The sequence below is a fragment of the Anomaloglossus baeobatrachus genome, chromosome 10, assembly GCF_048569485.1.
Source record: "Anomaloglossus baeobatrachus isolate aAnoBae1 chromosome 10, aAnoBae1.hap1, whole genome shotgun sequence".
Classification (NCBI taxonomy): Eukaryota; Metazoa; Chordata; class Amphibia; order Anura; family Aromobatidae; genus Anomaloglossus; species Anomaloglossus baeobatrachus.
In genome coordinates, this window is record NC_134362.1 from 47,218,361 (window position 1) to 47,232,114 (window position 13,754).

General features: G+C 48.3%; 1 protein-coding gene across 1 annotated transcript in view; it reads left to right on the plus strand.

The window, feature by feature from the left end:
• The window catches only part of EML3 (EMAP like 3), a 159,304-nt gene that overhangs the window by 116,908 nt on the left and 28,642 nt on the right, over positions 1 to 13,754 (plus strand). The window contains exons 15-19 of the mRNA XM_075326548.1: positions 3,136 to 3,261; positions 5,889 to 6,020; positions 6,843 to 6,910; positions 7,133 to 7,221; positions 11,027 to 11,229. Of these exons, the coding sequence (XP_075182663.1) occupies positions 3,136 to 3,261; positions 5,889 to 6,020; positions 6,843 to 6,910; positions 7,133 to 7,221; positions 11,027 to 11,229 (618 nt within the window). The remainder of the gene's footprint in view (positions 1 to 3,135; positions 3,262 to 5,888; positions 6,021 to 6,842; positions 6,911 to 7,132; positions 7,222 to 11,026; positions 11,230 to 13,754) is intronic.

Consider the following 13,754-nt stretch of genomic DNA (forward strand, 5'->3'; position numbering starts at 1 on the left):
CTGCTCAACAAACACGTGAAAACCAGGCGGTTCCGGATGGAATCTCTCCGCTCCGTCATCGCCTCGATGTCCCAAGGAGACTTCCTAGCATCAATCGACATCAGGGATGCTTATCTCCACGTACCGATTGCACCAGAGCATCAGCGCTTCCTGCGTTTCGCCATCGGGGACGAACACCTTCAGTTCGTGGCGCTGCCTTTCGGCCTGGCGACAGCCCCACGGGTCTTCACCAAGGTCATGGCAACAGTGGTAGCAGTCCTACACTCTCAGGGACACTCGGTGATCCCTTACTTAGACGATCTCCTTGTCAAGGCCCCCTCTCGGGTGGCATGCCAACACAGCCTGAACATTGCTCTGGAGACTCTCCAGAGATTCGGGTGGATCATCAATTTCCCAAAGTCAAAATTGACACCGACCCAATCGCTGACATATCTCGGGATGGAGTTTCATACTCTCTCAGCGATAGTGAAACTTCCGCTGGACAAATAGCGTTCACTACGGACAGGGGTGCAATCTCTCCTTCGAGCCCAGTCGCACCCCTTGAGGCGCCTCATGCACTTCCTAGGGAAGATGGTGGCAGCAATGGAGGCAGTTCCATTTGCGCAGTTTCATCTGCGTCCACTCCAATGGGACATTCTCCGCAAATGGGACAGGAAGTCGACGTCCCTCGACAGGAACGTCTCCCTTTCTCGGACAGCCAAGGCCTCCCTTCAGTGGTGGCTTCTTCCCACTTCTTTGTCGAAGGGGAAATCATTCCTACCCCCATCCTGGGCTGTGGTCACGACGGACGCGAGTCTGTCAGGGTGGGGAGCGGTCTTCCTCCACCACAGGGCTCAGGGTACCTGGACTCAGCCAGAGTCCTCCCTTCAGATCAATGTTCTGGAGATAAGGGCAGTGTATCTAGCCCTAAAGGCGTTCCAGCCGTGGCTGGAAGGCAGGCAGATCCGAATTCAGTTGGACAACGCCACGGCGGTGGCATACATCAAGCACCAAGGCGGCACACGCAGTCGGCAAGCCTTCCAGGAAGTTCGGCGGATTCTGCTGTGGGTGGAAGCCACAGCCTCCACCATCTCCGCAGTTCACATCCCGGGCGTAGAAAACTGGGAAGCAGACTTTCTCAGTCGCCAGGGCATGGACGCAGGGGAATGGTCTCTTCACCCGGACGTGTTTCAAGAGATCTGTTGCCGCTGGGGGAAGCCGGACGTCGACCTAATGGCGTCCCGGCACAACAACAAGGTCCCGGCATTCATGGCACGGTCTCAAGATCACAGAGCGCTGGCGGCAGACGCATTAGTTCAGGATTGGTCGCAGTTTCGGCTGCCGTATGTATTCCCTCCTCTGGCACTACTGCCCAGAGTATTACGCAAGATCAGGTCCGACTGCCGCCGCGCCATCCTCATCGCCCCAGACTGGCCAAGGAGGTCGTGGTATCCGGATCTGTGGCATCTCACGGTGGGTCAACCGTGGGCACTACCAGACCGTCCAGACTTACTGTCTCAAGGGCCATTTTTCCATCTGAATTCTGCGGCCCTCAACCTGACTGTGTGGCCATTGAGTCCTGGATCCTAGCGTCTTCAGGGTTATCTCAAGAGGTCATTGCCACTATGAGACAGGCCAGGAAACCAACGTCCGCCAAGATCTACCACAGGACGTGGAGGATCTTCTTATCCTGGTGCTCTGATCAGGGTTTTACTCCCTGGCCATTTGCCTTGCCCACTTTTCTGTCCTTCCTTCAATCCGGAATGGAAAAGGGTTTGTCTCTCGGCTCTATTAAGGGACAAGTCTCGGCGCTCTCTGTGTTTTTTCAAAAGCGTCTAGCCAGGCTTCCGCAGGTCCGCACGTTCCTGCAGGGAGTTTGCCACATAGTCCCTCCTTACAAGCGTCCGCTAGAACCCTGGGATCTGAACAGGGTGCTAACGGCTCTTCAGAAACCACCTTTCGAGCCAATGAGAGATATTTCTCTTTCACGCCTTTCGCAGAAGGTGGTCTTCCTAGTGGCAGTCACATCACTTCGGAGAGTGTCTGAGCTAGCTGCATTGTCATGCAAAGCCCCCTTCCTGGTGTTTCACCAGGACAAGGTGGTTCTGCGTCCGGTTCCGGAATTTCTCCCTAAGGTGGTATCCCCTTTTCATCTCAATCAGGATATCTCCTTACCTTCTTTTTGCCCTCATCCAGTTCACCAATGTGAAAAGGATTTGCACTTGTTAGATCTTGTGAGAGCACTTAGACTCTACATTTCTCGTACGGCGCCCCTGCGCCGCTCGGATGCGCTCTTTGTCCTTGTCGCTGGCCAGCGTAAAGGGTCGCAGGCTTCCAAGTCAACCTTGGCTCGGTGGATCAAGGAACCAATTCTTGAAGCCTACCGTTCTTCTGGGCTTCAGGTTCCTTCAGGGCTGAAAGCCCATTCTACCAGAGCCGTGGGTGCGTCCTGGGCATTGCGGCACCAGGCTACGGCTCAGCAGGTGTGTCAGGCGGCTACCTGGTCGAGTCTGCACACTTTCACGAAACACTATCAGGTGCATACCTACGCTTCGGCAGATGCCAGCCTAGGTAGGCGAGTCCTTCAGGCGGCGGTTGCCCACCTGTAGGAAGGGGCCGTTTTACGGCTCTATTACCGAGGTATTCTTTTACCCACCCAGGGACTGCTTTTGGACGTCCCAATTGTCTGGGTCTCCCAATGGAGCGACAAAGAAGAAGGGAATTTTGTTTAATTACCGTAAATTCCTTTTCTTCTAGCTCCTATTGGGAGACCCAGCACCCGCCCCTGTTCCCTTCGGGCTGTTGTTCTTTTGTGTACACATGTTGTTCATGTTGAATTGTTCTGGTTCATGGTTTCAGTTCTCCGAACATCCTTCGGATTGAATTTACCTTAGACCAATTTATAAGTTTCCTCCTTCCTGCTTTTGCACCAAAACTGAGGAGCCCGTGATGCACGGGGGGGTGTATAGGCAGAGGGGAGGGGTTTACACTTTTAAGTGTAATACTTTGTGTGGCCTCTGGAGGCAGAAGCTATACACCCAATTGTCTGGGTCTCCCAATAGGAGCTAGAAGAAAAGGAATTTACGGTAAGTAAACAAAATTCCCTTCTTTGTGTTTTTTTTTGCTCCATAATTTTTCAACTCTTTTGTCGTTCAGATTCCCGAGCAGTATGGGGCTGTACGATCCATTGCAGAGGGCATAGAGGGAGAACTGCTGGTTGGGACAACGAAGAACGCCCTCCTGAAGGGGTCTTTGGAACACGGATTTGCACCTATTATACAGGTTTGACTGATATATGTTAATTTTACAAAACTAAGGGCAGTGCAATAAAGATGAAATAAGACTGTTAAAAAGGAAATCTACGAAAGCGGCAAAAATGTCACTATAAAGTGACTTTTGGGACAAGTATGAGGTGCACAAAGGTCTGTGAAAGGGCAATACACAACGCTGTCCTATCAATATAGGAATTATAGCTACATGGAAATGGGAAATGGCCTTTGTCGTAATGAGTCAATCAAAACCTGACAGAATAATGATCGTTCAAGGCCAGAAGGAATCTTGAAAAGTACCTGACCCTTCATGTTAAAGGGAATTTGTCATTAGGATCAACCCTCCTAAGCCATCAATATGGGCATTTAGGTCATAGGAAGTTAAATAAAATATGTTTATATCTGCGATCTGTTGTCTTTTATATGTAAACTAGCTGTAGTACCCGGCGTTGCCCGGGATAGTAACTGTCTTTCTGTCTGTCTCCCATGTTCGGCTATCTGTCTGTCTCTCTTTGTCCGTCTGTCTCTGTCTGTCCGTCTCTTTCCGTCTGTCTCTGTATTAGTCTCTTTGTCTGTCTCTCTATCTATGTGTCTGTCTGTCTCTCTTTATCTCTGTATCTGTCTGTGTGTCAGTCTCTTTCCCCGTCTGTCTATTTCCTCGTCTGTCTCTTTTCCCATCTGTCTCTCTCCCTATCTCTTTCCTTGTCTGTCTCTTTCCTTATCTTTTTCCTTGTCTCTGTCTCTTTCCCTGTCTCTTTCCTTGTCTCTGTATCTTTCCCTGTCTGTGTCTTTCCCCATCTGTCTTTTTCCCTGTCTGTCTCTGTCTCTTTCCGCATATGTCTCTGTCTCATTCCCCGTCTGTCTCTGTCGCTTACCTCGTCTGTCTCTGTCTCTTTCCCTGTCTCTTTCCTTTTCTTTTTCCTTGTCTCTTTCCCGGTCTCTTTCCCGGTCTCTTTCCCGGTCTCTTTCCCGGTCTCTTTCCCGGTCTCTTTCCTGGTCTCTTTCCCTGTCTGTCTCTTTGCTTCTTGTCATGTCTGCCTCTCTCTTTCCCTGTCTGTCTGGCTGTGTCTGTCTCTTTGACTGTCTGTGTGTCTCTCTCTCTCTTTCCCTATCTGTCTGTCCTCTCTTTCCCTGTCTCCCTCTCTCTGTCTCTTTCTGCCTTTCTCGATCCATCTCCCCACTGACACATCTTATTACCTCACACATGAGCTTCTTATACTAACAGTTTATTTTGTTCCTATAGCAACCACTGACAGTTGCTATTAATAGCCTTTAGCTCACACCTCCATTCGGTTTAAAGGCAGGTTTTTTGGAGAGTAACTGTAAAGCGCGGGGTTAAATTTTCCTGTCAAAATATAGTCTATGACGTTCCCTGAGTCACATGGTGTCTGTGCAAAATTTTGTGATTGTAAATGCGACGGTGCGGATTCCTTTAGCGGACATACATACACACACATTCATACACACATACACTCAGCTTTATATATTAGATGAGCTGTTACGGTAAGATTTATGGGCTGGACACTGATCTCCCTGAGAATCTGCCTCCAAAGGGGGTGTTACCAGTATGAGACATGCACATCAGGAGAGCAGACTGTCAGTCATTACATGTCTCACACTGGTAACTCTTAGCCTGAGCAGAATTTGCCCCTCATAACAAGCAGGGCAATTTTATAAATGGGGGCTTATGGTGCAGTTAATGTGAACACTGGGAAAATTATCTTAAGAAACGCAACATGCACTTATACATGACAACATTGTGCCCCGTATCAAGCGGGCATGATCTCATCTGTCTGCTCAAAAGACGTACAAATTAGAATAGTAATTAAGGTTAATTTCACAATTGTCTACAAAAGCTTCATTCTCCCTTTTAGTAATTTTCCAAAAACAAGAACTGATCCCAAGAGAAGGGAAATGGGGAAAACCTTTATCAGATGTTTGGGAAGGTTTCTTTCCTTTTCTTTTTTTTGAATTTCAAAAAAAGGGAATGACAGTGATTGGAAACGTCATTTTTAGTGTGATTTAAAGCTCTATTTTCTGAATATCCCTCCCCCCCCCAAAAAAAAGTCCTATAACTTGCTATAAGCTGCAACCTCGTTTCTAAAGCTGGTGTCACACATAACGACAACGACAATGACGTCGCTGCAACGTCACCATATTCTGTGACGTAGCAACGACCTCAACAGCGACGTCGCTGTGTGTGACACATAACAACGATCAGACCCCTGGTGCGAAATCGTTGCTCGCTCCTGAATGTTCCAGGTCATTTTTTGATCGCTGCTATCCCGCTGCGCCATGCTGATAAGCTGATAATCCTTGTGTTTGACACCGCAGCAGCGACGATCGCTATGCTACGCTACGTCTGAAACCACACAACGGCCGTCGACGTCGCTATGATCGCTGCTCCGTCGCTGCTTTATATAACATGTTTGACAGCTTACTAACGATCATCTATGGTCGCTGCTACGTCACAGAATATGGTGACGTTGCAGCGACGTCGTTGTCGTTGTCGTTATGTGTGACACCAGCTTTAGTCTATAGGAGGGTCAGCTTGCTTGTCAGTATCTCACCCTGTATCAGCAGTAATGTAATGTGGACAGAGTCTGTTCATTTTGTTGCATGTCGCCTTGTTTTTTGCAGGGGCACACAGATGAATTGTGGGGTTTGGCTACACATCCGTTTCAGAATATCTTTGTGACCTGCGGCCATGACAAGCAGTTGTGCATTTGGAATGGCAATGACCATACACTGACTTGGGCATGTGTATTGGAGGTGAGACACAGAAATGTTACATTATGGTGTCATCATTAGGGGGTTTTCTCATATTAAGCCAACATCTGTCTAGCCTTCCTATTGGATCATGTAGACATCATAAAGGATGGGGTCCCACATTCAGGTGTCCTTTTCAGAGAACCAAAGCGATGAAGGGGTCAGCCCCTTTTAAGGTTCATTGTAGTATAAATAATTGTCAACAATGGGCAAAGCATATGAGAAAATGCAAAGTCTTTAAAGGGGACCTCCGGAATCGGAAAAGGCTCATTCAAACAGCTGATTAGTTGGGGTGCCAAAAGTTGGACCCCCATTGATGTCCTATTCTGAGGGTAGGCCACGAATATTGGGCTGGTGAAAAACCTCTTAAGGCCCCGTCACAGACAGAGATAAATCTTTGGCACATCTGTGGTTGCAGTGAAATCATGGACATATTATTCCATTTGTACACAGCCACAAACCTGGCACTGATTGTCCACAATTTCACTGCAACCACAGATCTACCACAGATCTACCACAGATCTACCACAGATCTACCACAGATTTATCTCTGTGTGTGACAGGGCATTTAGGGTACGTGCCCACGATCATGACCCATTGTGTCCTGACCTGCGGGGCCGCGAGTCTCCTCCGCCGGAGACTGCAGCTGCTCGTGGCCATGATTCAGGCTCGGGCAGTTGCGGTCTGTCTTCAATTCTCTGCAATAGAGTTCCTAAATTATGTGTAGAATTAGGTAATTTTTTAGTATTTTGGGAAAAGTATTCTGCGTCTATATTTACCGATGCACATATGACCCTACTATGAAACAGACATTCTTTCTCGTAGGATCCTGGTTTATGTGCAGATTTCCATCCCAATGGAAGAGAAGTGTGTGTGGGTCTAAGCACAGGAAAGTAAGAATAGAAATCTGTTTTGCAGCTCCTTCTTCACTCCTCTGTAACACATCTTCTTATTCTTGCTTCTCTCCTTACAATTCTCCTGAATGTGTTACTTGCTAGTAAGTGCAATGTCCAAATTTTTTTTCCATGGTATTGTAGCCTTTCAGACCCACATGATTTGTCTCCTGTAAATCCTTCATTCCCCTTTTATAGCCGTCACATATCTGTTCTCTATAGGTGGCTGGTCCTGGACCTGCAGTGCAGCAAAATCCTGTCTGTGCACTCCGATGGGAATGAGCAGCTCTCTGTGGTCAGATACTCTCCAGGTGAGTAAAGATATGAGTGTTTTATTTTTCAAGTACATGACAATGGGTATTGGCGAGTCATGATTTCTCCTGTGCCTCCCCCATACTCTGGAACGCTCTACCTCAGCATATCAGACTCTCCCCTACCGTGGAAAGCTTCAAGAGGAACCTCAAGACCCATCTCTTCCAACAAGCCTACAACCTACAATAACCCTCAGTCCAGTACACCACTGCGCAACCAGCTCTGTCCTCACCTATTGTACCATCACCCATTCCCTGTAGACTGTGAGCCCTCGCGGGCAGGGTCCTCTCTCCTCCTGTAGACTGTGAGCCCTCGCGGGCAGGGTCCTCTCTCCTCCTGTAGACTGTGAGCCCTCGCGGGCAGGGTCCTCTCTCCTCCTGTAGACTGTGAGCCCTCGCGGGCAGGGTCTTCTCTCCTCCTATACCAGTCTGTTTTGTACTGTTAATGATTGTTGTACGTATACCCTCTTTCACTTGTAAAGCGCCATGGAATAAATGGCGCTATAATAATAAATAATAATAATAATGTGCCGTTCCACCATCTGCTCTACCGACCCATACCCCCCTACCAAAACAACAAACAAGACACCTATATGGATTAAATTGGCCACAGCAGCCTTTTATTAACAAAGAACAATTATTATAATAACTTTAATAAAAAGGAGGATGGTCCTCGAAGCCCCAAAAAAACATTTACGGGTGACCTGTAACCTGAGCTTGAGCTGAGTTTCCTCTAGCCGTTTAAACATCAGCTCAGAGGCGCCTGTTAACCAACCCAGCTCTCGACGTAAGGCCCCGTTACACGCAACGACATCACTAACGAGATGTCGCTGGGGTCACGGAATTCGTGACACACATCCGTTCTCGTTAGCGACGTTATTGCGTGTGACACGTCCGAACGACCGCTAACTATCAAAAATACTCACCTTATCGTTGATCGTTGACACGTCGTTCTAATCCCAAATATCGTTGATGGTGCTGGATGCAGGTTGTTCGTCGTTCCTGAGGCAGCACACATCACCACGTGTGACACACCGGGAACGTCGAACAACACCGTACCTGCGTCCTCCGGCAACGAGGTGGGCGTGTCTTTCATGCGGCTGCTCTCCGCCCCTCCGCTTCTATTGGACTGCTGCCGTGTGACGTCGCTGTGACGCTGCACGAACCGCCCCCTTAGAAAGGAGGCGGTTCGCCAGCCACAGCAACGTCGCTAGGCAGGTAAGTCCGTGTGACGGGTCCTAACTATGTTGTGCACCACGGGCAGCAATTTGCCCGTGACGCACAACTGACGGGGGCGGGTGCTTTCACCATCGTCATCGCTAGCAATGTCGCTGCTTGTAAACCCCCTTAAAATCCAAAAATCTGTGCACCACTTTTTCACCCTTCGCATGGGAGTTCCTTTACTTGCAGCCATTTGACTGAATTTCACTTGAGGGGGGTCCAAACCTTGTGTGTTTCCCCACCCCTGACACCAGTTCACGAATATCTACTTCGAGGACTTTCCCTCCTATGCCAAGCTGCTATGACAGATCAATTGGGCAATAACAACCCATTCTCATTCCTGAATCTTATTCCATATATTTCTGAACCAAGATTGAGGTCTGCCATACCACCCAAATGCCACCAAATAAAGGGAGGGTGGGTGGGAGATCTTAGCCAGGTCGTGCCTAAAATGGCTCACCCTATAAGATAAAAAGCCCCCTTGTATCCCTATTGCTTACTCATCCTCGGGTGCTCAGTACTCGTTTCCTGAGTATAATGGAAATCAATGGGGAACTTAAGCATTCTTCCAGAAAAATGCTCATCATTTTACTCGATAAAGGAGTGCTGAGCACCCAACCATCAAAATGCTTGTTACCCTTACCGAGCAGTTCGCTCATCACTACTTATAGGTTCTCTAAATTCTTACAATAATTGGGGATCTCATACACGTCAGATGAAAGTTGGCCGATTGGCCAGCCAGCTATCTAATGCGGGAGAGTCTGAGTCTCCTATACACAATAGGTCATGTTGGGGAAAAAGTATAGGTTGGAATTTTTTTGCTTTTTTAGAAGAGAAAAGTCACTGATAGAGTAGTCCAGCAGTGGCTTTCCCCTCTCTCCCTTAACTCCCCCCCCCCCCCATATGAACATTCAGTAAAGCAAAGGGCTCAAGTGTATTGGAGAAATGGGTGAGATAACTGATGTCCGAAATGTTCTGCTATCTCATGTGAGTGGCCAGTGAAAGGCTGTGTGCACACAGTGCATTTCTATCTCTTTTTTGTTTTATGCATTTTTTTAGTGCACTTTTGTCACAAAACTGCAAGCAAATCCTGAAGCCAGCAAAGTCAATGAGAAATCTGAAGTGTTGTGCACATCTAGAGTTTTATTCTTTGCAGATTACGTGCATAAAATAAACTATAGTGTGTCAATTCTTTGTGTTTTTGCAGTGTATTTTACCAGTGAAAGAAATGCAAAATGCTGCAAAAACGCAACAAAAAAGCAACAAAAAGTGTATTTTTGCGCTGCATTTTTCTTGCCAAGAGATGCAGAAATGTCTGCAAACAAATTATTCAATACGTGCACATAGCTTAAGAGGTTAAAAGGTTACATTATACAATTTGGGCAGCAGGTTTTTTTTATGTGTGTTTTTTTTTTTTTTTTTTTTTTTTCCTGTTTGTCTCCTGTTGCCATGATCTTCTGGAAATTTCCAGCCAAAATGTTTCAATCCACTGTTTTATTTGTGATTTTTAAAGGGAACCTGTCAGCAGAAATTTTGCACTAAACATAAACGTTTCCCCCTCTGCAGCTTCTGGGCTGCATTCTAGCAAGGTTCCTGTTATTATTGTGCCCCCTTTTAGACCAAAAGAAATACTTTATAAAGTGGTACTTTTTTGTATGCAAATACTGTAAATGGTAAACGGGGGCGGGTTGTCTGGTGTCCGTTATTTTGCCTCCTGCCGTTTTAGGCCGTCCCCCATTGCTCATTTCCATAGCTGTGGACGCCGCCCAGTGCTCCCGAGGTCCCCGCGCATGCCCAGTGCCTTTCTCTCGTGAATGAGCACTGTGCCCAGTGTCACCGCTGGTGACGTGTGCGCAGGCTTTAGATTATGGGCGGCGCTGTGATTTCATTAGCAAGTAACCACCCATAATCGCGTGACCGCGCTTTCCCCTCTGCCTCCTTCGTCCTGCTCCACGCTCCTCCCATCTATTTCCTTCCTCAGGGCAAGATGGGAAAGAGGTAACGTGGGGTCATCAGGCCCGCGCTTGCGCAGAACGAAGGAGGCAGAGGGGAAAGCGCGGTCACGAGATAATGGGCGGTTACTTGCTAATGAAATCACAGCGCCACCCATAATCTAAAGCCTGCGCAACACGTCACCAGCGGTGACACTGGGCACAGTGCTCATTCACAAGAGATAGGCACTGGGCATGCGCGGGGACCTCTGGAGCACTGGGCGGTGTCCACAGCTATGGAAATGAGCGATGGGGGACGGCCTAAAACGGCAGGAGGCAGAATAATGGACACCAGGCAGCCCGCCCCTGTGTACCATTTACAGTATTTGCATACAAAAAGGTACCACTTTATAAAGTATTTCTTTTGGTCTAAAAGGGGGCACAATAATAACACGAACCTTGCTAGAATCTTTTATGTTTAGTGCAAAATTTCTGCTGACAGGTTCCCTTTAAATATTTGTTGTTTGCAAAGGAACCTTTACTCACAAAATATTCTGGGTTTCATTATGATCTTTTTTATTATCTGCTTTTATACTTTGTTTTGTCTTCTTACATGCTGCATGGTTTTCATTATTCCGCCTTTCTCGCCTTAGATGGGAGTTTCCTAGCTATTGGTTCCCATGATAATGTCATCTACATGTACAGCACGGGCCAGAAGGAACATAAGGATTATTCGCGCGACAGCTCTGTAGAGGAAAAATATAGCTCCCAAGAAGAAGGGGAAAATCCGGAAGGAGAGGGGGAGACCTTTGTGTGTGAGAAAGCCCAGCATTACACGCGATACGGAAAGTGCGTGGTAGGTGCTCAGGCTTTAGGATTAGCTGTTCTGATTCTCTTTTTAAGATTCATTCATATTTATTAACCATCAATGACATTGTTATTTACATTGGCACTTATTTTATAATTAAGTTGCCCGTTCTGGTAAAGTGGTCCCTTAAAGAAGTTGTCCACAACTAGTACATTGATGGCTTATCCTTAGGGTAGGTCATCAATGTGTGATCGGCTGGGGTCCGACACCCTACACCTCGCCAATAAGCTGTTCTTGGTGCTGGGAGTGGCAGCCGGAAATGCTCAGTTCCGGAGCTGCCCTGTCTCCTGATAGCGGCTGTAGCCGGGTACTGCACATCTGCCTCCTATTGAATTGAATGTGCAGGTGGATGTGGAGTATCCAGCCGCGGCCGCTATCGGTTGAAAGGGCAGCTCCAGAACTGAGCACTTCTAGCTGCCTGCTGCCACTGCTGGGACCTAGAACAGTTGATCAGCGAGGATGCCAGGTGTCGGACCCCAGATGATTAGACATTGATGAGCTATCCTAAGGATAGGCCATCAATGTTAAAGTAGTGGACAACCTCTTTAGTTACATTGGCCTCAGCTTACAGTTTAGACTACGGGATGTCAATGGATGATGAAGTGCAGTGCTCGGCAGTGGCCACTTTAACCTGCGGTTTTCCACTTTTACATCCAGTCACTGGAGCAGTGTAGATATCAGCTGATCAGAGGGAGTACCGGGTGTCAGACCCATCCCCCTCCCCGATCTCATAGCTATGACCCATCCAAAGGAAAGGTCTTTGTTATCTAAGGGGTGCTTCTCACATAGCGAGATCGCTGCAGAGTCACAGGTTTTGTGACGTACCAGTGACTTCATTAGCGATCTCGCTGTGTGTGACACTGAGCAGCGACCTGGCCCCTGCTGTGAAATCGCTGATCGTTACACACTGTTCTGGTTCATTTTTTGCTCGTTGGTCTCCCGCTGTGCAGCACACATCGGCGTGTTTGACAGTGGGAGACCAACGAGCACCAACTCTGTGTAAGCAGCGTACACTGGTAACCAGGGTAAATATCGGGTAACCAAGCAAAGCGCTTTGCTTAGTTACTGTGACGGGGTGTACAGCAGAGCAAGGAGAGACAACAGGCCGAGGAACGATCCAACAGGTTTATTCACAAGAACACTGGAACAGCACACGATAAGTCCACGTAAAACAGATTCGGGGGCCCTTCCCGACAATCCTCGGGCCGGATTACAAAGCAATCGTCCTTACAGTAGTCCAAAGAGTTCCACACAATCCCACGGGCCGCCACACAGGCCTAGCTCCGTCCGTGTCCACAGCCAGCCAGGCTGGGGCTCCTGCTCCCTTCAAGTTTCAGCTCACTCTGCCTGAATCTCCCAGGTAAGCAGAGTTTACACTAGTTGGACTCTAGGCCCACCTCCCCCTACTCCCAGGGATGGAAGTGCCTCAAGAGGATATAACCTTGCATTTTAGGGGGTGATTACCTACAACAATAGAAATGTACACAGAAGTAGTTCAAATAAGACAATGAACCCAGCTTGAAATAGGAATCTGTACAGCATATACAGTGAGAGGGTAAATTACATCTTCACAATCCCTCCCCCTCCCAACTTGTGTACGTACTAGGGACCTCTACAGGTCACTGGTTAAGTACACACAGGCAGAGCGTTACTTACATGTGGCTTCATGCAGCCACGAATTGGCATCGTAGCTCTCCCACATCATTGCCCAGGAGAACAGCTGCAGGCAGACCACCCATCACCCCAACCACGCATCGCCTGACCCCAAAACCAAAGCTCAGATCCACAGTGGCTGTGGGAATAGTCCTCCATTGTCCACCAGCCAGTTCAATAACAATCCCAGGTCCTCTATGGATTGCCTCAGGCCGAACCACTCGGGGATCAGCCAGTGTGAGGAAAGCACCCGAGTCACAGAATCCAACAAGTCTCTGTCCATCCAGCACAACCTCCTGCAAGTGCTTACCTCGATGAGCAGAAGTCGTCATAACTGCGGGTCGCACCCCGTAAACTCCTGGTGGTGCAACATGGGGGGCTGAGTCACTAGGCCAGTCCTCACATAACGGTGCCACATCTTCCTCCATGGCACTGGGCTGTAAATAATTAACAATCCGATTGGGTGCAGGATCAGTCCTCATTTGAACAGCTGGGCAGGAGACTTGCCGATGCCCTGGCTGTCCACATTGATAGCATCTGAGCTGGGTCTCCCTACATCCAAGGCGTCCTCTTGGGTAAGGGGTAGGGGAACTTGGAGGCCGGCTCCCACCTGAAGGTGCTGTAGGGGTTTGAGGATGATTCCTCCATGGCCTGGCTGGGCATGAGGCCTGCAAATGCCCGGGATGCCTACAAACATAACACCTGCGCTCTGTTACTTCCTCTCCCCGGCGTATTCCAGAAAGTGCAGTAGAAGCAACTGGAGGCACATTAACACGGGTATCAACATGTGGTGGCTTAGAGGAACGGGGAACAATGGGGACAGAATAACTGGGGGCATCCGGTGTTGTGGAGCTGTTAGG